Source organism: Podarcis melisellensis (assembly GCF_964234715.1).
Source record: "Podarcis melisellensis genome assembly, chromosome: 5".
In the NCBI taxonomy this organism is placed as follows: Eukaryota; Metazoa; Chordata; class Lepidosauria; order Squamata; family Lacertidae; genus Podarcis; species Podarcis melisellensis.
The window spans coordinates 5,170,537-5,192,157 of record NC_138537.1 but is presented as its reverse complement, the minus strand read 5'-3'; the positions used below and the strand labels follow the sequence as shown (position 1 = coordinate 5,192,157).

The window sequence follows — 21,621 nt, the reverse complement described above, 5'->3', positions numbered from 1 at the left end:
AAGAAGTGCTAGTGTAGGATTCAAAACAAGGCACATGGTTTTGAATTCATTTGAAATATAAGTCTGTTCATAAGCTGCTCCATTGTTTGAAATGCAGGTTCTTTGTCCTGGAGGCAGACTGCCCTCATTTGGCTTGCCTGAGTAATCTGAACAGTCTTCTTTGCAAATACCCACTTAGGCTTAGTCAGTAGGGTATGTTACAGATAGGTAGCCGTGTTGGTCTGCCATAGTCAAAACAGTAGCACCTTAAAGACCAACTAAGTTACTTCTTGGTATGAGCTTTCGTGTGCATGCACACTTCTTCAGATACCAGGTATTCAGGTATCTGAAGAAGTGTGCATGCACACGAAAGCTCATACCAAGAACTAACTTAGTTGGTCTTTAAGGTGCTACTGGAAGGATTTTTTTTTGTTTTCAGTAGGGTATGAGACTCTTAATCGCGGGGTCATGGGTTCAAGGGGCAAAAGATTCCTGCATTGCAGCAAGTTGGACTAGATGACCCTTGGGGTACCTTCCAATTCATCAGTTCTATGTTTCTAAGATTTTGACTCGTGACCTGTCTGATTTGTGTGGGGCAGACTGGGGATTTGAAGTTGTGGGTAATTGGTGGGGCAAAACTTTGGACTCAAAGCCTTTCAGTTCCCACAGATTGGGCTTGGTAGTTTTGCTCTTCATTGCATTTGGTTCAGAAGTACTCTGGCATTGAGATCTGGCTTCCTCCTCTTCATCGCTCATTGAAACGCTTCAATTCTGCTTTTTCAACACGTGGTTACTGCAGTCTCCGATATGCTCTACAGTTCTGTCGTCCCACCATGTGCGCATGCAGTCTTCAGTTTGGGATTGGGCACAGAATCTGGAGCATCGGCTTTCCAAAGCAAATCAAGTTTCTAGTCCATATGAAAAAGTCAGCTGTGGCAACCAGTTGTGATTTCAGTGTCTTCCACAGTTCTCTCCCCGCCCCCCCACGCCCCACCCCACCCTATTGAAGTAGAAAGATTCTCTCTTGCCAATTTTTTGTTCTCAGCTGAGTTTTAAACCTTACAGCAACATTATGTTAATTATTATTCTAATTAAGCTTATTGTTTATTTAAAAACAACAACAACAACAACTGCTGTTTGAGGGAGTCCTGCGCAGGATCAGAAAGCAAAACAAACAGAATGCAAGGGAAAGAGCCTGAAGATAACATTTGTGTGTGTGTGTGTGTGTGTTTTAATTGTGGTGAAGGTAAAACGGATTCTGTTCCAAGAAAAGCTCAATTTCCTGCACCACTTCCTATATCCCTTATACAAGTCTGCAAAAAGTTGTTCATTTTGAATAATGTATCCCCCCCCCCCCCCCAGTTTCCTGCATGTTCTAACAGGCTCAGACTGTCCTTTTTATGTATATATAAAAGACTGCAGTTCCATTGAATTTGGTGGGAATATACTTTGGGCAAGTGTCTATGGGACCGCAGCCTTAATCAAAGAGAAACTAATAGTAATAGTCAAAACAAAATAAAAAAATTCCTTCCAGTAGCACCTTAAAGACCAACTAAGTTAGTTCTTGGTATGAGCTTTCGTGTGCATGCACACTTCTTCAGATACCATGAGGTTGATGGACTTCCATTTCATGCGGCTCAATGTGGTGCCTTCCATAGTTCCAGTATCTGAAGAAGTGTGCATGCACACGAAAGCTCATACCAAGAACTAACTTAGTTGGTCTTTAAGGTGCTACTGGAAGGAATTTTTTTATTTTGTTTTGACTATGGCAGACCAACACGGCTACCTATCTGTAACTAATAGTAATAGGATACTGTAGAAATTAATCCGGGGTCTGTGCAGCCTGATAGTATATGCCAGCCTTAACAAAGGCCAGGGATGCAGTGCAGTTACACCCTGCGTTCCCTTGCAAACATTCTCAAATATTTAGATCTGAACCCCGTGGGGGGAAACCGGACACAGGGTTCTTTCAGAGCTGTCCTGATCTTCCTTATGACTCAGGATCCGCTCATTATCCTGGGATCCTCTCTGTTTGCAGCGAGAGCCAGCTCTGAGCAGAGGGCAGAGTCCGAGCTGTGAATTTCCTCTCCCTAGCAAGGAACAAATTGGGCAGCTCGCTTTGCCAGGTCCGCGTGGTTGGCGGGGCGTGGGGGGGGGCACACCCTCCACAGATTTGCTCAGGGCAGCTGGGGACAGTTTAAAGCTGTGTCTACAGCCCACGAGCTCCGCAAGGTTCAAATCCATTTTCTCTGCTCATCCTTTCTCGATCGCTTTTAACTTCCCCCAGAAGCAGCCTGGGGTCAATCAGGGTCATCCCTCTTGCAAAATCTGCCTGCAGAAACCTTTTCCTCCCTTGAGTTGCAAGTAGCACTATCTCCAGTCTCCGTTGTGGGACAGAATATACAGCTTGGGGGCGAGGAAAGCCTTTCCTTGGAAGGGAGGCTGCCCTGGCCAGGGCCTGTGACACCCGCGGTGCCCTTGATTCAGGATTAATTAGAGCAAAGGCAATTTCCATGTGCATGGCCTTCAAGCAATAAATAATACTTTAAATAAAAGATCTGGGAGGTGTTGATACCTAGGGAGGGATAGCTGAGCTCTGGCATTTGTCATGTTCAAAACTGGAGCAGGGAAATCCCTTTCCATCCAAAGGGCCACATTCCCCCTTGTGGGGGCCACAGGCCAGTCAGGGGCGTGGCTAGAGGCAAAAGTGGGTGGAGCCACAGGAGTGACTCTCTGCACAGCATAGGCTACATTCTGGTCATGGAGAAGTCGAGAGTTTTCTGCTTGTCTCTGCATTTTATCCTCATCCTATGATCCTAGCGGGGGACGCAGGTGGCGCTGTGGGTAAAACCTCAGTGCCTAGGACTTGCTGATTGTATGGTCGGCGGTTCGAATCCCCGCGGCGGGGTGAGCTCCCGTCGTTCGGTCCCAGCTCCTGCCCACCTAGCAGTTCGAAAGCACCCTTAAGTGCAAGTAGATAAATAGGTACCGCTTTATAGTGGGAAGGTAAACGGCGTTTCCGTGTGCTGCGCTGGTGCTGGCTCGCCAGATGCAGCTTGTCACGCTGGCCACGTGACCCGGAAGTGTCTTCGGACAGCGCTGGCTCCCAGCCTCTTTAGCGAGATGAGCGTGCAACCCTAGAGTCGGACACGACTGGCCCGTATGGGCAGGGGTACCTTTACCTTATGATCCTAGCAGCGATAGGCCTGGTCTGTGGGATGTGGCGCTTCAGAATACGTTAAGGAAAAGTGTTCTTGCCTAGCTTGTTCCCTGCCATGCTAGATTTCTACCTGCAGGCGTTTTCTTTCCCTTTCTTTTTTTGGAAAACGGGAACCTTTGCAAAAAAACCCATATCCCACCTGTGGGCTGAAGTGGTCAAATCCTTTCAACTAACTCACTTGATTCCATCACATTGTTTGCATCAGGAGGCATAAAGAAAGAGATTTGTTCCACTGATAAACTAATTACCGTTTGGAGACTTAAGGCGGACTGGTGGCTTTTATTTCATGCTAGTGATTTTGTGGGACACGGCAGAGACTTTTACGTGGTCTAGGATGGGGAAACGGTCCCAGGCGTTTCGGTTCTTGCAGTGGAAATTCCAGTTAGTCCCCCCACCCCCTCTAATAATTGGGAAGTTCTCTTCCACAAGCTCCTTTGAAATGAGTGGGTCTTGCTCAGCAGAACTTCCCTGTCAGGTGAGACACATGGAGGGGTCTCTCTAAATAGTCTGCTTTGCTGCTGTTACAGGAGACCCAAATCTCTTTCCCTCCCTTCTGGCAGCTTCCTCATGTTGCCTTATGACAGGGCTGCCTTAGTTCTCAAATAACACTGTGATCTTATGAAAGTCCTCTTTCTTCTTCTTCTTTTTTTTAAAAAACTAACAAACCAAAGAGAAATCGAAAGCGTGAAAATCCCAGGGTGGAGACACTTTGGAATTCCCCCACACAGCTCTGGAAGAAATGGCTTGATTTCTTTACCTGGCACTGACTGGGTTCCTTTCACTCTGCTGCTGAGGTTTTCTGGAAATCTCGGTTTGTCAGGGCAGGGTAGCTGAGTAACAACCCCTTCCACAAACACACACAACACCCAGCCTGCGGTTGCAAGGGGAAAGGCACCACTTTCTGGTCTGCGTGTTTGCCCAATGCCAGCTGAGCCAGCAACATGTGGAGGTTCACAATGTGCTTCCCCTTTGCAGTATTTCTGCACAGAATTGCTCCAGAAACTTGTCAAAGGTGATGTGTGGTGCCTGAACAGGTTGGCTCTCCTGGTCAGCCCCGTGACCCTATAAACTCAGATATATATGTTAATCCATTTGTTGTTGTTTAGTCGTTTAGTCGTGCCCGACTCTTTGTGACCCCATGGACCAGAGCACGCCAGGCACTCCTGTCTTCCACCGCCTCCTGAAGTTTGGTCAAACTATGCCGGTAGCTTTGAGAACACTGTCCCACTATCTCGTCCTCTGTCGTCCCCTTCTCCTTGTGCCCTCCATCTTTCCCAACATCAGGGTCTTCTCCAGGGAGTCTTCTCTTCTCATGAGGTGGCCAAAGCTTCAGGATCTGTCCTTCCAGTGAGCACTCAGGGCTGATTTCCTTCAGAATGGAGAGGTTGGATCTTCTTGCAGTCCATGGGACTCTCAAGAGTCTCCTTCAGCACCAGAATTCAAAAGCATCAATTCTTCGGCGACCAGCCTTCTTTATGGTCCAGCTCTCACTTCCATACGTCACTACTGGGAAAACCATGGCTTTAACTATACGGACCTTTGTTGGCAAGGTGATGTCTCTGCTTTTTAAGATGCTGTCTAGGTTTGTCGTCGCTTTTCTCCCAAGAAGCAGGCGTCTTTTAATTTCGTGGCTGCTGTCACCATCTGCAGTGATCATGGAGCCCAAGAAAGTAAAATCTCTCACTGCCTCCATTTCTTCCCCTTCTATTTGCCAGGAGGTGATGGGCCCAGTGGCCATGATCTTCATTTTTTTAATCACTTAATGGCACCTTAAACCTAAGTTACAGTTGCCACAACAGAATGTCTAGGTGTCATCTTTTTTACAAGGATATTTATTATTACAGTCGTACCTTGGTTCTTGAACTTAATCCATTCCAGGAGTCCGTTTGACTCCCGAAACCGTTCAAAAACCAAGGCGTGGCTTCCGATTGGCTGCAGGAGCTTCCTGCACTCAATTGGAAGCCACGTCAGACTTCCAAAAAGCATTCAAAAACCGGAACACTTACTTCCTAGTTTTTGGTGTTCGAGAGTCAAAACATCCAAATACCAAGGTGTTCAAGAACCAATGTACAACTGTATTATTATACTGAACTATGGCAATTAGATAAACAAATTGTCGCTGTATAGCAGGTAATAACTTGTGAGTGACTCCTATGGGGAAACCACGGCTGATAGCAGGGTTTTATCCAGGAGCAAAACACGTTTCCGTTCATTTGGGTTTTCCTTTGTTTCTTTTTATTATGGGGTTTCCAAAATTGGCAAATTAATTTGCAGAGTTGTAAAATCGGTGTTTAAAACCAAAACCAAAACCAACCCTCCTGATTCTGCTTATTAAACATAACTTGTGGTTTCACCTCGAGTCTCTTGACCAATTCCCCCCCCCCCAAAAAAAAATTACAGGGTTTCCACATGTTTTCCTCACGGTGGTTCTTCTTTTGTGGTGCCAGGCACATTCCCCAAGGCTGAAAAGCAGCAATATTTCGTCAATCTGGAAAACCGGATTGTCGCAGCGCCCAGCTAGAGAAGTCCATTGCAGCTGTGGATGGAGATTGTGATGGTGTCATTGTCGTGGGTGCCTGTTGCCGGTCTCTTATAGCACATTCACCCCCCCACACTTGCTGCCCGCCCCGCGGTTCCCTCGGTTGCCAGATATATATGTACTCAATTTAAAAATCAATTGGCTTGTTTTCGAATCAATACCTTGTTTTTGCTTTACAGCTCTGAGGCCTTAAGGGAACTCGGTGGAGTTTATAAATCTAAATAAGTCAGGCCTCGACGCTTTAGAGCTTAAACGGTTCCATGGAGAAGGGCGGGAGTCTTCCAGAAAGAGCCGTGTGAAACCCCAGAGGCCGGGAGGCTCTGATACGGCGTGAAACGGACAGCAGTTTGATGCTGCTAGGGCTTGTTAGCTGGGATCCGGAAAGATCTGGGCTTGGTTCTTGAGCCAAAGGACAGTTCTGGCCTGGTTCTGGCAGCAGCATGGGTGCGGGTGGGCCAAGAGGGTTGTGCCAGGATCAGTGGACCCTCAGGTGGGCAGCATCCAGCTTGCATTGGAGAACTTGGGCCAGTCGTATACTCTCAGACAAGCCTACCTTAAAGGGTTGTTGTTGGGGTGATAGGGTATGTTTACCTGTGTTCGGTCCTTGGGGCCAGGAAGGAGAATGGTGGTGCAAACCAGGGTTAGAAACTCAGATAGAGAAGCTAATCGCCAAATTGCACCTTAAACCGAGGTTATGTTCACCACGGTTGAACATCTAGGTGGTTGGGTTTTTTTTGCATTATTTATTTGTTTGTTTCATTTCTGTATTGCTTTATATTTTAAAGAAAACATCCCAAAGCAGTTTACAACATATTAAAACTTCCAGCAAAACAATCCAGAATAAAACAAATTCAGGCTTCAAGGAAAACATATCAGATTCTTCTTAAAGTGACACTTGGCTTTCCCCATATTTATTTACCGTATTTTTCGCCCTATAGGACGCACTTTTCCCCCCTCCAAAAATGAAGGGGAAATGTGTGTGCGTCCTATGGGGCGAATGCAGGCTTTCGCTGAAGCTTGGAGAGTGAGAGGGGTCGGTGCGCACCGACCCCTCTCGCTTTCCAGGCTTCAGTAAGCTATCCGCAAGCCTTGGGAACTCCGTGGGAGTTCCCGTCGGGCTCCCAAGGCTTGCGGATAGCAGCCTGAAGCCGGGGGCGCATTGCACAGTGCACCCGGGCTTCGTGCAGATATTGGGCAGCCCCACAAGCTCGGGGGACAGCGGGGAGGCGGAGCGCCGCCATCCCGCTGTTCCCCGACCTGGTTTGGAGGCTGGCGCTGGGAGAAGCGCACTTCTCCCCACCGCCAGCCCCACAAGCTCGGGGGACATATCCGCAAGCCTGGGGAGACCGGCGCGACTTCCCGCTGGGCTCCCTAGGCTTGCGGATAGCAGCCTGTTCTGGAGGCTGGGGTTGGGGGAAGCTCGGGCATCCCCCACCCCAGCCCCGCGCCTGGGGAAAAAATAAATCCCCCCTTTATTCCCCCCCAAAAAAACTAGGTGCGTCCTATGGGCCGGTGCGCCCTATGGGGCAAAAAATACGGTATTTTCCTACTTCATTTATAGAGCTGCCCCATAGTAGAAGGAAGGCAGTGTGGTTTAGTGGTGAGAGTGTTGGACCAGGACCTGGGAGATCAGGGTTCAAATCCCCACTCAGGAATCTCACGGTGTGACCTTGGAGTCAGTTGCAGCCTCTTAACCTGCCTTGCAGAATTGTTGTAGGGGATTAACTGAGGAGGGGGGAGAACCATGTACTCCTTGGAGAAAAAGGTGGGAGATTAATGCAATAAATAAGGTCTTTGGCTCACCTGCTTAAAAAAGCTGGAAGGATATGGAGATGTCAGCTGCCAATCTGGCATCCAGAGATCTCCTTGCGATCGCAATTTGACCCGCGCCAGTTGCAAAATGCGCCTGGTGCCTTGCTAACTTCTAACACTGGTGCAAACATTGGGGCTCTGCCTCAGTGTGGAGGGGATAGATTAGCTGCCACTGGTGCAGGGAGAATTGGACGGAGGTCTCGAGTCTTCCTTTGTTCCCGGCTGCCGAGCTTTTGCACTCTGGCACATTGCCACTTTCCCAGTTGGCTCGCTGCCTCTGGGCAGGGAACGTTGCCTCCTAGGTGCCTGCCGCTTAGACAGATCCCTTGATTCACAGAGCTGTAAGGCTCTGCAAGGTGATAAAATTCTCCAGGGCTTGGTTTTCTACACATCCTTCTGTGTCTCATCCGTACACAACACAGACATCCCTGCTTGGAATTCAGCAGCCAGATTGCTGATTGAGGCAAGGCAATCTGAGCGCCTGAGGCCAATCCTGGTGCAACTGTGTTGGCTGCCTCCTCCTCCTCCTCCTCCTCCTCCTCCTCCTCCTCCTCTTCTTCTTTCTTCTTCTTCTTCTTCTAGCTGCCCTTCACCCTAAGATCCCAGGTCTATTTTTTAAAAAAAAATTTTTATTAAAGGATTTTCATGGTTAACAAGGCTACATACGTCTCTGTTTTTTTTTTACACCCACCTTATTTTCACACTTGCAAGTTGTTTTACATTGTTTTTCATACTGTAACCCACCCTGAGACCTTAGGGTGGAGGGTGGCTAATAAATGAATGAATGAATGACTAACAATAATAAAAAATAAATAATATTTAGCCCAGCCCTCGGTTTCCTGTTGCTGTACCCATTCCCAGTCTGCAAGATAACCTGACACCCCCAGATTACTAAATTTATGCAGTTCATAAATCTACATTGGGTCACTTCAGTGCCCTTTTAAATCTCTCCCCCCTTTCCCATGTCTCCCCCACTGCCGTCCCATGGCCTGCTTTAGATTGGCAGCTCCTAGGGAGCAGGGACCTGTTTCTGGGTGTGGATCTCTGTGGGGCAGTACCCACGCTTGGTGTGTTGACAATGAGGAGAATGCGGAAGAGGAATGCGAGGTTTGAACCTGCGGCTTCCCTTCCCGGCTACTGTGAAGATGACTCACGTTGCTGTGTTGCAACAACTCGTGCATAAATTGGTCTAGTTGGCTAATTGGGAGTCTGCAGGTTACAAAGGAGCCATGTATTTAGCAAGTCACCGGGTCACCCAAGGTGATCGGGAGTTTAGGTACAACTATTTACTTTTAAAGGACAACTGAAGGCGGCCCTGTTTAGGGAAGTTTTTAATGCCTGACGCTGTATTGTTTTTAATATTCGATTGGGAGCAGCCGAGAGTGGCTGGGGAAACCCAGCCAGATGGGTGGGGTATAAATAAATTATTATTATTATTAAACTTAATATTTTATGTAATTCTGTCATACTCCATTTTACCAAAGTTGTCCATTGTTTTTGTCATTTCCCCCCTTCCTCTATGACCCACATGGAAAGCAAGCCGGCTGGCAGAGGAGAGACAGATCATTCCTTTGTCAGTCCCCTTGACAGAACTTTCAAACCCCATTTTGCTTAGGGACTAGAAACCTGCATTCTCATCGTGGCAGACTCTGAGCCCCTGAGCAGGCCAGTAACTTATGTGGACTTACTTATGAGGCTCTGATGAAGTATTTTCTTGTCAGGAGCCCATAGATACCCTCAAGGGGCCTGAGATGGATGCCCAAAACCAGAAAGGGGCTTCTGCCTCTTCTTCGCTGAGAGGGTGAAAATTTGCTTGGAGGTTAAGGGAACACGGGAAGCCTTTAAGGCAGGTTTTCTTTTTGGCTGCCCTAGCACTCAGGTCCTTTCCTGGGGGCTCTTGTTCCAGAGCAGGAGTGGCCTAAAGAAACTCTGGGGGAAGGCCAGGAAAGTTGGGGCAACGTCCACCCTCCATATTTCCTCCTCTGTTTCTTTCTCCGTGCTGACAGGTTTTGTGGTGGGCCAGGCCGGGCTGTTCCAGTCGCTGGCCATGTTCGTCGTGGCCTATTTCATCATCGGGCTGACGGTTCTGTCGGTGTGTGCCATCTCCACCAACGGGGCCCTGGATGCGGGTGGCGCCTACTGTATCCTTGGCACGCAGACCCAGCGAGTGTCCGGTTGGCTTAGAGCATCTCCTAGCACCTCTACAGCCATTGCACCAGGGGCTGGGAACTGGATCCAACCAGTGGGGCAGTTTCTTCTCCTGCCCGCACCCCACAGCCAAGTTCCACAAGCAGGCGGGGCTGCCCAGTGCTACAACAACATCAGGAATCAAAGGCTGTGGGATTCCTGCTTTACAGCGGGCTGGGCTAGATGACCCTCAGGGGCCCTTCCCACTCAGCGATTCTAGGATTCATTGAAGGCTGGTCCATTTGAGCAAAGGGGGCACTGCCCCACCAACCTCAGTCTGCCCTTAGCCAGCCCCCTCCTGTCTGCCTACTTCCAACCCTTCCGGGGGTGGGTGACGTCACTGCCACCATTGGCCTTTTGCCCCACCAATTTCTACTTTACACACACCTTTGCAACTATCTATGTCAGTGTTTCTCAAACGACGACTCCCATCATCCCTGACCACTAGCTATGGATGATGGGAGTTGTAGTCCAACAACAGCTGCAGACCCACGTTTAAGAAGCGCTGGTCTGTGTGACGGATGCAGCAAACCTTAGTTTGGCCTTCTTCAGCCTGATGCCCTCCTGGACTACAACTCCCAGCATGCTGGTTAGGAGCTGATGGGAGCTGTAGTCCAAAATGCCTGGAGGGCACCAGGGTGGCAAAGGCTGCCAGTTTCCCTCCAAATGGCGTGTAGATGCTAGTGCCAGTACAGACCCTCCTCTTAGCTGCATCTCAGGGTCACTGGGTCCCCTTGACTTCTATGTTGCTCCTTGACGCACCGGGCGCAGACATGATCAGCCGGGCGCTGGGGCCCGAATTCGGCGGCAGCATTGGCATCATGTTCTTCTTGGCCAACGTTTGTGCCAGTGCGCTCTACATCCTGGGGCTGGTGGAGGCAGTCGTGGATGACTTTGGAGCCCCGGCAGGTGAGTGGCATACAAATCTTCCCGGGAGATGCTGACCCCTGTCCGCACTGCAGGGTTTTCCCCTCTCTGCCTGCAAGGCAGCGAAGGTGCCCACCCTGACCACCTCCTTGCCTGTCCCCGCAGAGGGCGGCGTTGGCAGCGCCACCCAGGTCCTTCCTCGCGGCTACTGGTTTGACCTCCTCTACGGCACGGTCCTTCTCTTCCTCTGCCTTCTGGTCTGCCTCGTGGGCGCTGGCATCTACGCCAAGGCTACTTTCCTCATCTTCCTGATCGTCATGCTGGTCCTGGGCACCGTCTGCCTCAGTTTCTTTGTGGTGGCCCCCCGCAAGGTGAAACTGCCCCCAGGCATCGACGGCAACGGCACGGAGCAGGGCAACGCCTCCTTCACAGGCTTCAAGCACAGCACTCTCCAGGCCAACTTGTTTGGTGAGTTACACCTCTGCACTTGAAAAGTATTATTTTGTGGGGGGCGGGTGGCGCAGAAGCTGTGACTCGGGAGGAGGGGGGAGAGAAACAGGAAGAGAGGGCCTTCTCTGTGGTGGCCCCTAAGCTGTGGAACTCCCTCCCCACAGAGATGTGCCTGACACCTTCATGGCACAGCTTGCAGAGGATGCTGAAGATGCACCTCTTTCCCCTGTATTTTGACCCTTGAAGGGGTCTGTTTTTAGGCTCCAGTATGTTGTTGTCATGGGGACGCGGGTGGCGCTGTGGGTTAAACTACAGAGCCTAGGGCTTGCCAATCAGAAGGTCGGCGGTTCGAATCTCCGCGACTGGGTGAGCTTGGTCCCTGCTCCTGCCAACCTCGCAGTTCGAAAGCACGTCAAAGTTAAAGTAGATAAATAGGTACCACTCTGGTGGGAAGGTAAATGGCATTTCCATGCGCTGCTCTGGTTCGCCAGAAGCGGCTTAGTCCTGCTGGCCACATGACCCGGAAGCTGTACGCCGGCTACAAAGCGAGATGAGTGCAGCAACCCCAGTCGTCTGCGACTGGACCTAACGGTCAGGGGTCCCTTTACCTTTACCATGTTGTTGTTGTTGTCATAGAGCTGTAAGGGCCCCCCCGGGTCATCTAGTCCAACCCCCTGCAATGCAGGAACCTCAATCATACATGACAGGTGGCCATCCAAACTTCCAAGGAAGGAGAGTCCACCACTTCACGAAGGAGTCCGTCCCACCATCACTTTTTTGCGATTTTCCCAAGGGAAAAAGCAGCTCACAAACTGTTTCAATAAATGCATTCTTCACTGCCTCCCGCAGCCGACTACAGTGTGGATTACACAACGGGCCGCCTGATGAGTTTCAGCACCGTCTTTGCCGTCATGTTCAACGGCTGCACAGGAATCATGGCAGGTTCCAACATGTCAGGTGGGTGCAGGCTTTTCACGGGCCGGGCCAGAGCCCAGTGGGCAGAGTGCATGCTTTGAGAACAAAGGGGTCCAGGTTTGACTTTATGGCATCTCCAGATACGGCTAGGGGAGACCCTGCCTGAAATCCAGGAGAGACGCTGACAGTCTGTGAAGGCAGCACTGAGCTAGGTGGACCCTCTGTCTAAAAAAGTGCAGAGTTGCAAAAGACTCAGAAGATGGCAGCCAAAATCCAAAGGGATGGAGCGGCCCCCCTCCGAGGAAAGGTTGCAGCAATTTGGGGCTCATTGCTTTAAAGCAGGGGTAGTCAACCTTTAGGGATGCAGGTGGCACTGCAGGTTAAACCACAGAGCCTAGGGCTTGCCGATCAGAAGGTCGGCGGTTTGAATCCCCGCGACGGGGGGAGCTCCCGTTGCTCGGTCCCTGCTCCTGCCAACCTAGCAGTTCGAAAGCACGTCAAAGTGCAAGTAGATAAATAGGTACCACTCCGGCGGGAAGGTAAACGGCGTTTCTGTGCTCTGCTCTGGTTCGCCAGAAGTGCCTTAGTCATGCTGGCCACCGCTCCCTCGGCCTGTAAAGCAAGATGAGCGCTGCAACCCCAGAGTCGGCAACGACTGGACCTAATGGTCAGGAGTCCCTTTACCCAGTCAACCTTTTTATACCTACTGCCCACTAATGCATGTGTCTTTATGGTAAAATTTCCTTACCGCCCACCAGTGCTCAATGGAAGGAGGATTCAGCTTGTGCTGTAGAACCCCCTCCCGCCCACCTAGAATCCTGAAATGCCCCCTAGTGGACAGGAGGGACCAGGTTGACAACCCCTGGTTCAGAGAAAAGCAAGTCAAAGGTGACATGATAAGCAGGTCATAAAACTATGCATGTCACAGAGAAAGTGGAGAGAGGAACGTTTTTCTCCTTCTCTCCTAAAACTAGAACTTGTGAATATTGGAAGATTCAGGAAGTCATTCATCATCATTATTATTATTATTATTATTATTATTATTATTATTATTATTATTACAGTGGTACCTCTGGATGCAAACGGGATCCATTCCGGAGCCCCGTTCACATCCTGAAGCGAACGCAACCCGCGTCTGTGCGGGTCGCGATTTGCCGCTTCTGCGCATGCGCATGACGTCATTTTGAGCGTCTGCACATGCGTGAGCGGCAAAACCTGGAAGTAATGCGTTCCGTTACTTCCGGGTCACTGCGGAGTGCAAACTGAAAACGCTCAACCTGAAGCAACTTTAACCCGAGGTATGACTGTATTTATTACATTTAATTTGTATTCCGCTCTTCATCCGTAGATCTGAGTGGTTCAGAAAAATACAAGATGAAAGCACAAAATACATCATAACTTCCAGAACAAAACAAACCAATAACCCCCCTCTCTCCGCCTGTGGAACTCCCTCCCACAGGAAGCAGCAATGGCCACTAACTTGAATGGCTTTAAGAGAGGATTGGACAAATTCATGGAGGAGGAGAGAGCTATTGATGGCTATTAGCCAGGATGGCTGTGGTCTGCCTATTCAGCTGAGGCATCAATGCTTCTGAAAACCTGTTGCTGGAAATGGCAGGAGGGTAGAGGGTTCTTGCATATGTCTCCTGCCTGTGGGTTTCCCATAATGGACATCTGGTTGGCCACTGTGAGAACAGGATGCTGGACCAGATGGATGTTTATATAAAATAAAAATTCCTTCCAGTAGCACCTTAGAGACCAACTAAGTTTGTTATTGGTATGAGCTTTTGTGTGCATGCACACTTCTTCAGATGCACTGTTTTTATGTTCGTGGTCTGACAAGGTATAAGGCAGCTTCCTGCCCTCTGAAAGGAAAATGAACACTTTGTAAGCGGGATTCTCTGGCCTGGGAGATATGGAGGTTTTCTCCCCCTGTCCGGGAAGTCCCTGATCCTGTCCTCCTTCCTTTCCACAGGGGATCTGAAGCGGCCGAGCTACTCCATCCCACGAGGCACCATCACAGCTGTGATCTTCACCTACATCGTGTACAACCTGTTGGCTTTTCTGCTGAGCTGCACCTGCGACAGGTAGGCGTTGCGACTGGCCACCAGGGGGAGCTCCTACCCCATAGCTCTTTACTCCCCCCCCCTTAAAACAACAGCAATAATGAGCAGACAAAGACTTCTGAAACCTGCCCTGTACTGGGGTTCAGTATAGGTGGCATCATCTGCTCATTTTATCCTTGCAGCTCTCTCCCTTGTTAAAGCGATTTTGGAATTATGCCCATTTCAAAGACAGAGAAACTGAGCTGAATTATCCTGGGTTTGTCTAAGCTGAGCAGACCTCATAGTTTCAGGTTAGCCTAGAGACTTAATTTCTCCTCCTCCCCTACTGGGCATTTAAGAGGCTTTCAGGTCTAAAGCTTGGGACCAGCTTGTTCACAAAGGGGCATCATATGATACAGTCCTTCTTTGGACTTCAGTTTGTGTACGTGTACACGTTCGCAGGTGGGAAGGAATTATTATTAATTAGATTGATATACCCCCCCCCCAATCATAAGATCTCAGGGTGGGTCACAGAATAGAATGCCTCCCTGCAGCTAGAAAGGAAGAGTGTCAGGGACGAGGATTGCAGCTTTGCTTTCTCCCTTGATGTACTGCTGTGTGGCTCTCTCTATATGGGGAATGACCTGCAGCTCAGTGGTGGAGCATCTGCATTGTTTTCAGAAGGCCTTGGGTCCAATCCTCAATGGCATCCCCTTGTAGGACTAGGGAAGAGTCATACCTGAAACCTTGGAGCCCAGCTGCCATATATGGGGGGGGGGGAGAGAGAGAGAGTGTGAGCACATGGAACTAGGTGGTCTCACGGTCTGGCTCAATGCAAGGTTTCTCCATAACCACACAAGACATAACCGGCTGTACTTTTAAATAAATGAGGTATATTTCATTGTATCAAATTGTAGATTTCAACGGAAGTCTCATAAAGTTAAATGAAAAAAGCAGAAGACCCAGTGGCTCAGTTCATTCTCTACTCAGTTCATGCATAAGGTCCACACATGTATAAGTGTCTATTTCACCTGTCTGTTCATGTTGTTGTTGTGTAGTCGTTTAGTCGTGTCTGCCTCTTCGTGACCCCCTGGACCAGAGCACGCCAGGCACTCCTGTCTTCCACTGCCTCCCGCAGTTTGGTCAAACTCATGCTGGTAGCTTCAAGAACACTGTCCAACCACCCCGTCCTCTGTCGTCCCCTTCTCCTTGTGCCCTCCATCTTTCCCAGCATCAGGGTCTTTTCCAGGGAGTCTTCTCTTCTCATGAGGAGGCCAAAGTCTTGGAGCCTCAGCTTCACGATCTGTTCTTCCAGTGAGCACTCAGGGCTGATTTCCTTCAGAATGGAGAGGTTGGATCTTCTTGCAGTCCACGGGACTCTCAAGAGTCTCCTCCAGCACCACTGTCTGTTCATAGAGTCCAATAATCCACATGCAGGGTTGTTACAGTTCCGCAGAATCCTTTCACAGAGTCTCAGACAAGGATTTCCGGAATATTAGCCTTGTTTCGCCATCCTAGGCTTCATCAGTAGAACAGGCTCATAGTGGTTGCAACCACTACTATGCTATAAGATCCACTATCCTGTAATATTACACATGAGCCTGTGCTACTGATGAAGCCTAGGATGGCGAAGCAAGGCTAATATTCCGGAAATCCACTGGGTCTTATGCTTTTCTCGTTGAACTTTATGGGACTTCCGTTGAAATCTACAATTTGATACAATGAAGTATACCTCATTTATTTAAAAGTACAGCTGGTTACGTCTTGTGTGTTTATTGAGCACGTTTCACGTAACCATAGGTTTGTTGTTGTTTTGCTAAGGTTTCTCCATAAGGACATAAGAAGAACCTAGGAAAACTCGCAAGCGGGACCTGAGCAGAACAGAACTCTTTCCACCTGCGATTCCTAAACAGGCGTTCACTGCAGGGAGCTAGGCCTTAGGTCTAGAGGCCCTTGATAGTCATGCCCTCCATAAATTTGTCTTCCTGTGTTTGTTTGTGGCGGGAATTTCATTTATTTTCCTGTGCTCTGTGGTCTAGGTCTTGCTGACTGATCTTGGGTGACTGGCAACGGGCAGGCTATGTTTATTTACCGTCTATTTCGCTCTATAAGATGCACCAGACCACAAGACGCGCCTACTTTTTGGAGGAGGAAAACAAGAAAAAAAATATTCTGAATCTCAGAAGCCAGAACAGCAAAAGGGATCGCATTCGCTCCATAAGACGCACACACATTTCCCCTTGCTTTTTAGGTGGGAAAAAGTGAGTCTTATAGAGCAAAAAATATGGTATTTATTAAATTTGTATACTGCCCTACACCCGTAGATCTCATAAAATCACAATATTAAGAAAAAGAAAACACATAATACAAACAAAGGCAACCCAATAGTCTAACCCCCTTCCACAACACGTTTTAAAAGGGCATTGGATGCCAATCAGCCAAAGGCCTGGTTAAAGAGGAACGTTTTCGCCTGGCACCTAAAGGTGTATAATGAGGGCTCCAGGCTCCACAAATGGGGAGCTACTGCAGAGAAGGCCCCGTTCTCATGTTGCCACCCTCCGGACCTCTTGTGGAGGAGATACACAAAGAAGGAGCTCAGAGGATGATTTCAGGATCCAAGTGGGTTCATATGGAGAGAGGCGGTCTTCTACGGCTCAGTTGGTTGCAACAGGGGGAACTTCCTTTCCCTACCAGCTCTTTGACTTTCTGCGCACTTGACGCTGCCCATTTTGCTTCGTGCATGGAGGCTTATTATCTGCCATCCTCCTAATGCACACTTGTTTTTCCTCTGCGCCTCTTTGTGTGCCGGATTATACGTCCAGCCCCTCGGGAACGGATGTCCCAGGCTTCCTTGTCTTGTCACCTGGATTAGCCCCCCCTCCCTCCTTTTGAGATTTGTGCAGCCCAGTTGTACATAGGCAAAGAAACCCAAAGTAGGCTGGCAAGCGGCTGATTGTGGTAATCTGCCCCCCCCCCCGCCAAGGGCATGGGAAGGCACTCAAACACAATTTCCTCTACCTGCCGGCGATTGCACCCACCCGCTCTCTTGTGGCTAGCAGAAGCATAACGTTAAGCGTGGCTAAGATTGCGCTGAACTGCCCCTGCCACCAATTCTGAGAGATTTCAAGGCGGGTGATGCAGGTCAGGTGCACATGGAAGACTCCAAATCAGAGCTGACGTGGCAGAATGCCAGGCGCAGGAGGGAGCGAGAGCGAGGCCTTCCCACGCCACTAGATCAATTCGGCCTCTCTTTGCCCACTTCCCCTTCTCCCACCCTCCCCCAAGTGGCTATCTAAGCACCCGGGAAATTTTCTGGATTTGGCAACCCATTGCAAGATAAGCGCACCTTGATCTCCGCCATGCATACTCTGGTTGCAGGTTTAGGGTGTGGTTTTGTTTGTTGCTACCCTTCCTGCTACCGATAGGGCAGATAAAAGAAAGCAGTTCTTCACACAGCGTGTTGTTAAGCTGTGGAACTCACTGCCACATGAGGCATCAACGACCACCAGCTTGGATGGATTTAAAGGAGGATTAGACAAATCCATGGAGGGGGATAAGGCTATTGCTGGCTACTAGCCACAAGAGTGGTGCCAGTAGCATTTCTGAGTACTAGTTGCTGGAATGTTTAGGAGGTGACAGGGCTCCTGTGCACGGGTCTTCTGGACTTTGCACATGCATCTGGGTGGCCACTGAGTCCAGGAGCCTGGGCTCTCACGGCCTTTGCAGTTTCACAGCACCAGCTTTTAAAAACATTGCCCCGTATCGCATGTTGAGAGCAGAGCCCTTGGGCAGAGAGGCTCAGTGGCTTGGCTACGGCTGCCTATCGAATCTAAGACCGAGACGGGATTTGAACTCTGGACTCCTCTTTATTTGCTTATTTCATAAAATGTGTTCACTGCTCGATTTCTTTAAAGCAGCCGAAAAGCGGTTTGCAAAAAATGAACGACAAAAATTTAAGACTTTCAAAAAAGCTAAAATAACAATAGAAGGAAAACAGATTGGAACTTGCATCAACTTTCTAAACATTTGGGTAGGCTTGTCTGAACAAGGATGTTTTTAGCCGGTGCCAAAAAGCATACAGTGAAGGTATGGGGCGTTTAGGTGCTGCCACACTAAAAGAGTGAGTCTACAAATGTAGAAGGGGGAATCTTCCATCTACAAATGTGGAAATGGCACCTGTAAGCAATGCCATTGCACTGATCAAAGCAGCTGAGTGAACGTATATGGGGCCAGGCAATTTCGCAGGTCAACTCTTCCAAAAGGCTTTGTATCCTAATAACGTGGCCCAGTAGTAAATGGGAAACCAATGCAGATCTCTGAGCTACAGGTACCATAATATGCTGGCAAGGCCTCACTCCTGTCAGCAATTGTGCTGCAGCATTCAATATTATCTGATGCTTCCAGATCAAGCACAAGAGAAGTCCCACTTTGAGCGTTTTGCAGTCACCAAGCCACAAACCTCAGCTCACAGCTTGGCCAATGGCCTCCCACCTGCCTTGCCATTATTTTTTCTGGCTCGCTTTCATGTGGGTCTGCAGTGCCCCCTAACACAATGACACCAGTGCTATCCCCCCAAAAACCCCTGCAAAACCCAGGGGTAGCAAGGATCTGAAACTGAGCTTTGGCTGGAGACATGTCCGGGGAGGTGGGGCACTGGTGGTCATGCCCCTTGGTGCATTTGCAAACGGTGTCGGATTTTCAGGTGGGGTGCATGTGTGCATGTGGGCCTGCTTGTTCTCGGAGAGAGAGAGAGAGGCTTGTTAATTTTCTGCTCTGGAAAGTGCTGCCATAAATCGCGGCTGTGCCGGGGCAGTCGGCAGGAATTGGCTAGAATTATAGCTGTCATGTTCTAATACCTTAATGCATGGCCATTGCTCATAATGACAGGGGACAGGGCAGCTTGCAAGGCCCCCGCGCATGACATGCACCTGCCCCCCTCCCTCCCCGCCACTCATCCCTCCTCTGCTCTGAGAGGTTTAATAGGCCTCACCGTCCCCTGTTCCTTCCTCATACCCCCAACCGGCTGATCCTGATATCAAATCAACATGAGCTTATTGGAAAGGCACGAAAATGAAATCTGGGGCCCTGTTCGTCTCCTGCTGCTTTGTTAGGCATGCCCTGCTCTGTCCCTGGGTGGGATTTATTTTGGGGAGGGGTGGTAAGGGGGGTTGGCTGCTACGTGTGATTAGAAAGATGGGAGGAGTGGAGGCACAGCCCAAGAAAGGAGACAGCTCTCAACCAGACCATCCCGGCTAAAGGACGGTTGTCGTGGGGCAGCCCTGATAGAGAAGGAAAAGCCAGAGGTTATGGTTGATATGTAGCTGTGCCTTTAAGGGCAGGTAATTCGTTCCATAGAATTATAGAACTGTCAAGATAGAAGGGACCACAAGGATCATCTAATCCAATCCCCTCTATTGCAGGAATCTTTTGCCCAATGTTGGCCTTGAACCCGTGACCCTGAGATCAAAAATTTCAGGCTCTGCCAGTTGAGCTGTTTATTTATTTGCCCATGCAAATACCAACTTGGGTGGCTTTAAAAAAAGGTTGGAGAAATCCATGGAGAGGGCTACTGATGGCTACTAGCAGTTTGAAAACATGCCAGTGCAAGTAGATTAATAGGTACCACTGTGGCGGGAAGGTATATGGTGTTTCCGTGCACTGCTCTAGTTTCCGTCACGGTGTTCCGTTGCACCAGAAGTGGTTTAGTCCTGCTGGCCACATGACCCAGAAAGCTGTCTGTGGATAAACGCCGGCTCCCTCGGCCTGAAAATGAGATGAGTGCCACAACCCCATAGTCACCTTTGACTGGACTTAACTGTCCAGAGGTCCTTTACCTTTTACCTTTTACCTTACAACTATGATGGGGATGCTCTGCCTCTATAGTTGAAGGCAGCAGCGCTTCTGAATGGCGGTTGCTGGAAGCCACACGAGGGGAGAGTTGCTCTTGTGGTCGGATCCTGCTTGCTGGTTTCCCACAGGCATCTGCTTGGCCACTATGAGAACAGGATGCTGGACTTGATGGGCAATTGGCCAGATCCAGCGGCCTCCTCCTGAGTTCTTATGACTGGTAGCATCTCTCCAGGGTCTCAGTGTTAGAATTCCTGCTCCATGATTGCAGTCATGGGATTGTTGTCTATCCCATGATGGTGTATGTTTTCCTTCTACAGAGTGGGAAGTGACGGAGACAGGATGTTTGTGTTACTGTGTTCCATGAAGTGGGACTATTGTCCTTTGTCCTTTTTCTTTCTTGCTGTCTGATGCTAGAGAGAGAGGGAGCCATGTTGCAGTGCTCCGTGTGTGTTTATATGTAAATAAAGTAGATTAGCCAAAATGCTGAGTTGCTGACGTCTGTCACACAAGCAGTGGTGTAGCGTGGGTTGTCAGCACCCGGGGCAAGGCAAGTAATTTGCGCCCCCTAACCCGTGGATTTGCGCCCCCTAACCCATGGATTTGCGCCCCCTAACCCTAACCCCCAGATGTTGCGCCCGGTGCGGCCGGCCCCCCTGCACCCCCCACACTACGCCACTGCACCCAAGATGCGCAAACTCTGTGGATCCCTAAGTGTGCTGGTGTCGGTTGGCATCAGTCACTGTGATGTTTGGGCAGAAGAAAGCTTATGAAGCTCCCAAACGATCGACCAGGAGGGAGGGAACATGCCAGTTGGGCATGTGTCTCTGCCAGGGTCCTACTCGAGTGTAGGCTGAACTCCTGACACTCAGATGGGCAGCATTCTTCATTCTACCTGAAGATGTCATTGGGGATTGGACTTGGGGCATGCCAAACAGGTGCTTCGCCACTGAGCTGTGCTCCTTCCCTTAGGACTCCAGAGCCTGCTCTGCCCAGTTAGCAGTGCTTCCATCCCCGCAGCAGCAGCGAGAGCATGAAGCATGCCAAACGCACCTGCCAAGCGACAGGTGTGTGCTCTGAACGCCACATCTAGTCCTTAATTGTACGGCAGTAACAACTGATAGTGGAACAGGCCAGAATAATAGAATCTTAGAGTTGGAAGGGACCCCACGGGGTCATCCAGTCCAGCCCTCTGCAATGCAGGAATCTCAGCGAAATCATCCCTGACAGATGGCTGCCCACCTACGTCAGAAGATGGTGGAGTTTCCATGGAAGTTCTTTTTTTAAAAAAAATTAAAGGTGCATGTTTATTGAGCATAGAAGCTGGAGTCAACAGGGAGCTGAGGAGACATCCGCCAACAATGGCCTCTTTGCAGTCCGGTCAGTGTTGGCAAAGTGGCAGTGACAGGCAGTAGCAGGAACCACAAGCCATTCTGCAGGCACATCCAGTGGCCAGGTACCCTGAAGGGCAGGAGACACCAGCCCCACGTGCAGATGTGCTTGTGCAAATCAGGTGGGCCTTCGCGAGGATTGAGGACACTTTGGAATGGACCATTAATCAGAGTCTCGATAACACATGTCTGAGCCCTGGCGTACTTTGCAAGAATCAATGCAGCAAGGAACAGGAATATGGCGGATTTCATCACGCTGTTGCAGAACGTCCTTGTCAAAAAGCACATTCCTTCAAAAGCATGGATTTCTTTCAAGAAGTTTTCCCCTTGGAAGTTCCTTTGAAACAGGTGGGATGGCCATCTTTTGCG

The 21,621-nt window shown here is 49.5% G+C and overlaps 1 protein-coding gene across 1 annotated transcript in view; it reads left to right on the top strand.

Moving 5' to 3' along the window:
* Nucleotides 1-21,621, top strand: part of LOC309369719 (solute carrier family 12 member 9-like) — a 94,695-nt gene that overhangs the window by 7,019 nt on the left and 66,055 nt on the right. Inside the window, exons 2-6 of the mRNA XM_081910893.1 lie at nt 9,557-9,691; nt 10,509-10,646; nt 10,770-11,072; nt 11,904-12,011; nt 13,945-14,056. Of these exons, the coding sequence (XP_081767019.1) occupies nt 9,557-9,691; nt 10,509-10,646; nt 10,770-11,072; nt 11,904-12,011; nt 13,945-14,056 (796 nt within the window). The remainder of the gene's footprint in view (nt 1-9,556; nt 9,692-10,508; nt 10,647-10,769; nt 11,073-11,903; nt 12,012-13,944; nt 14,057-21,621) is intronic.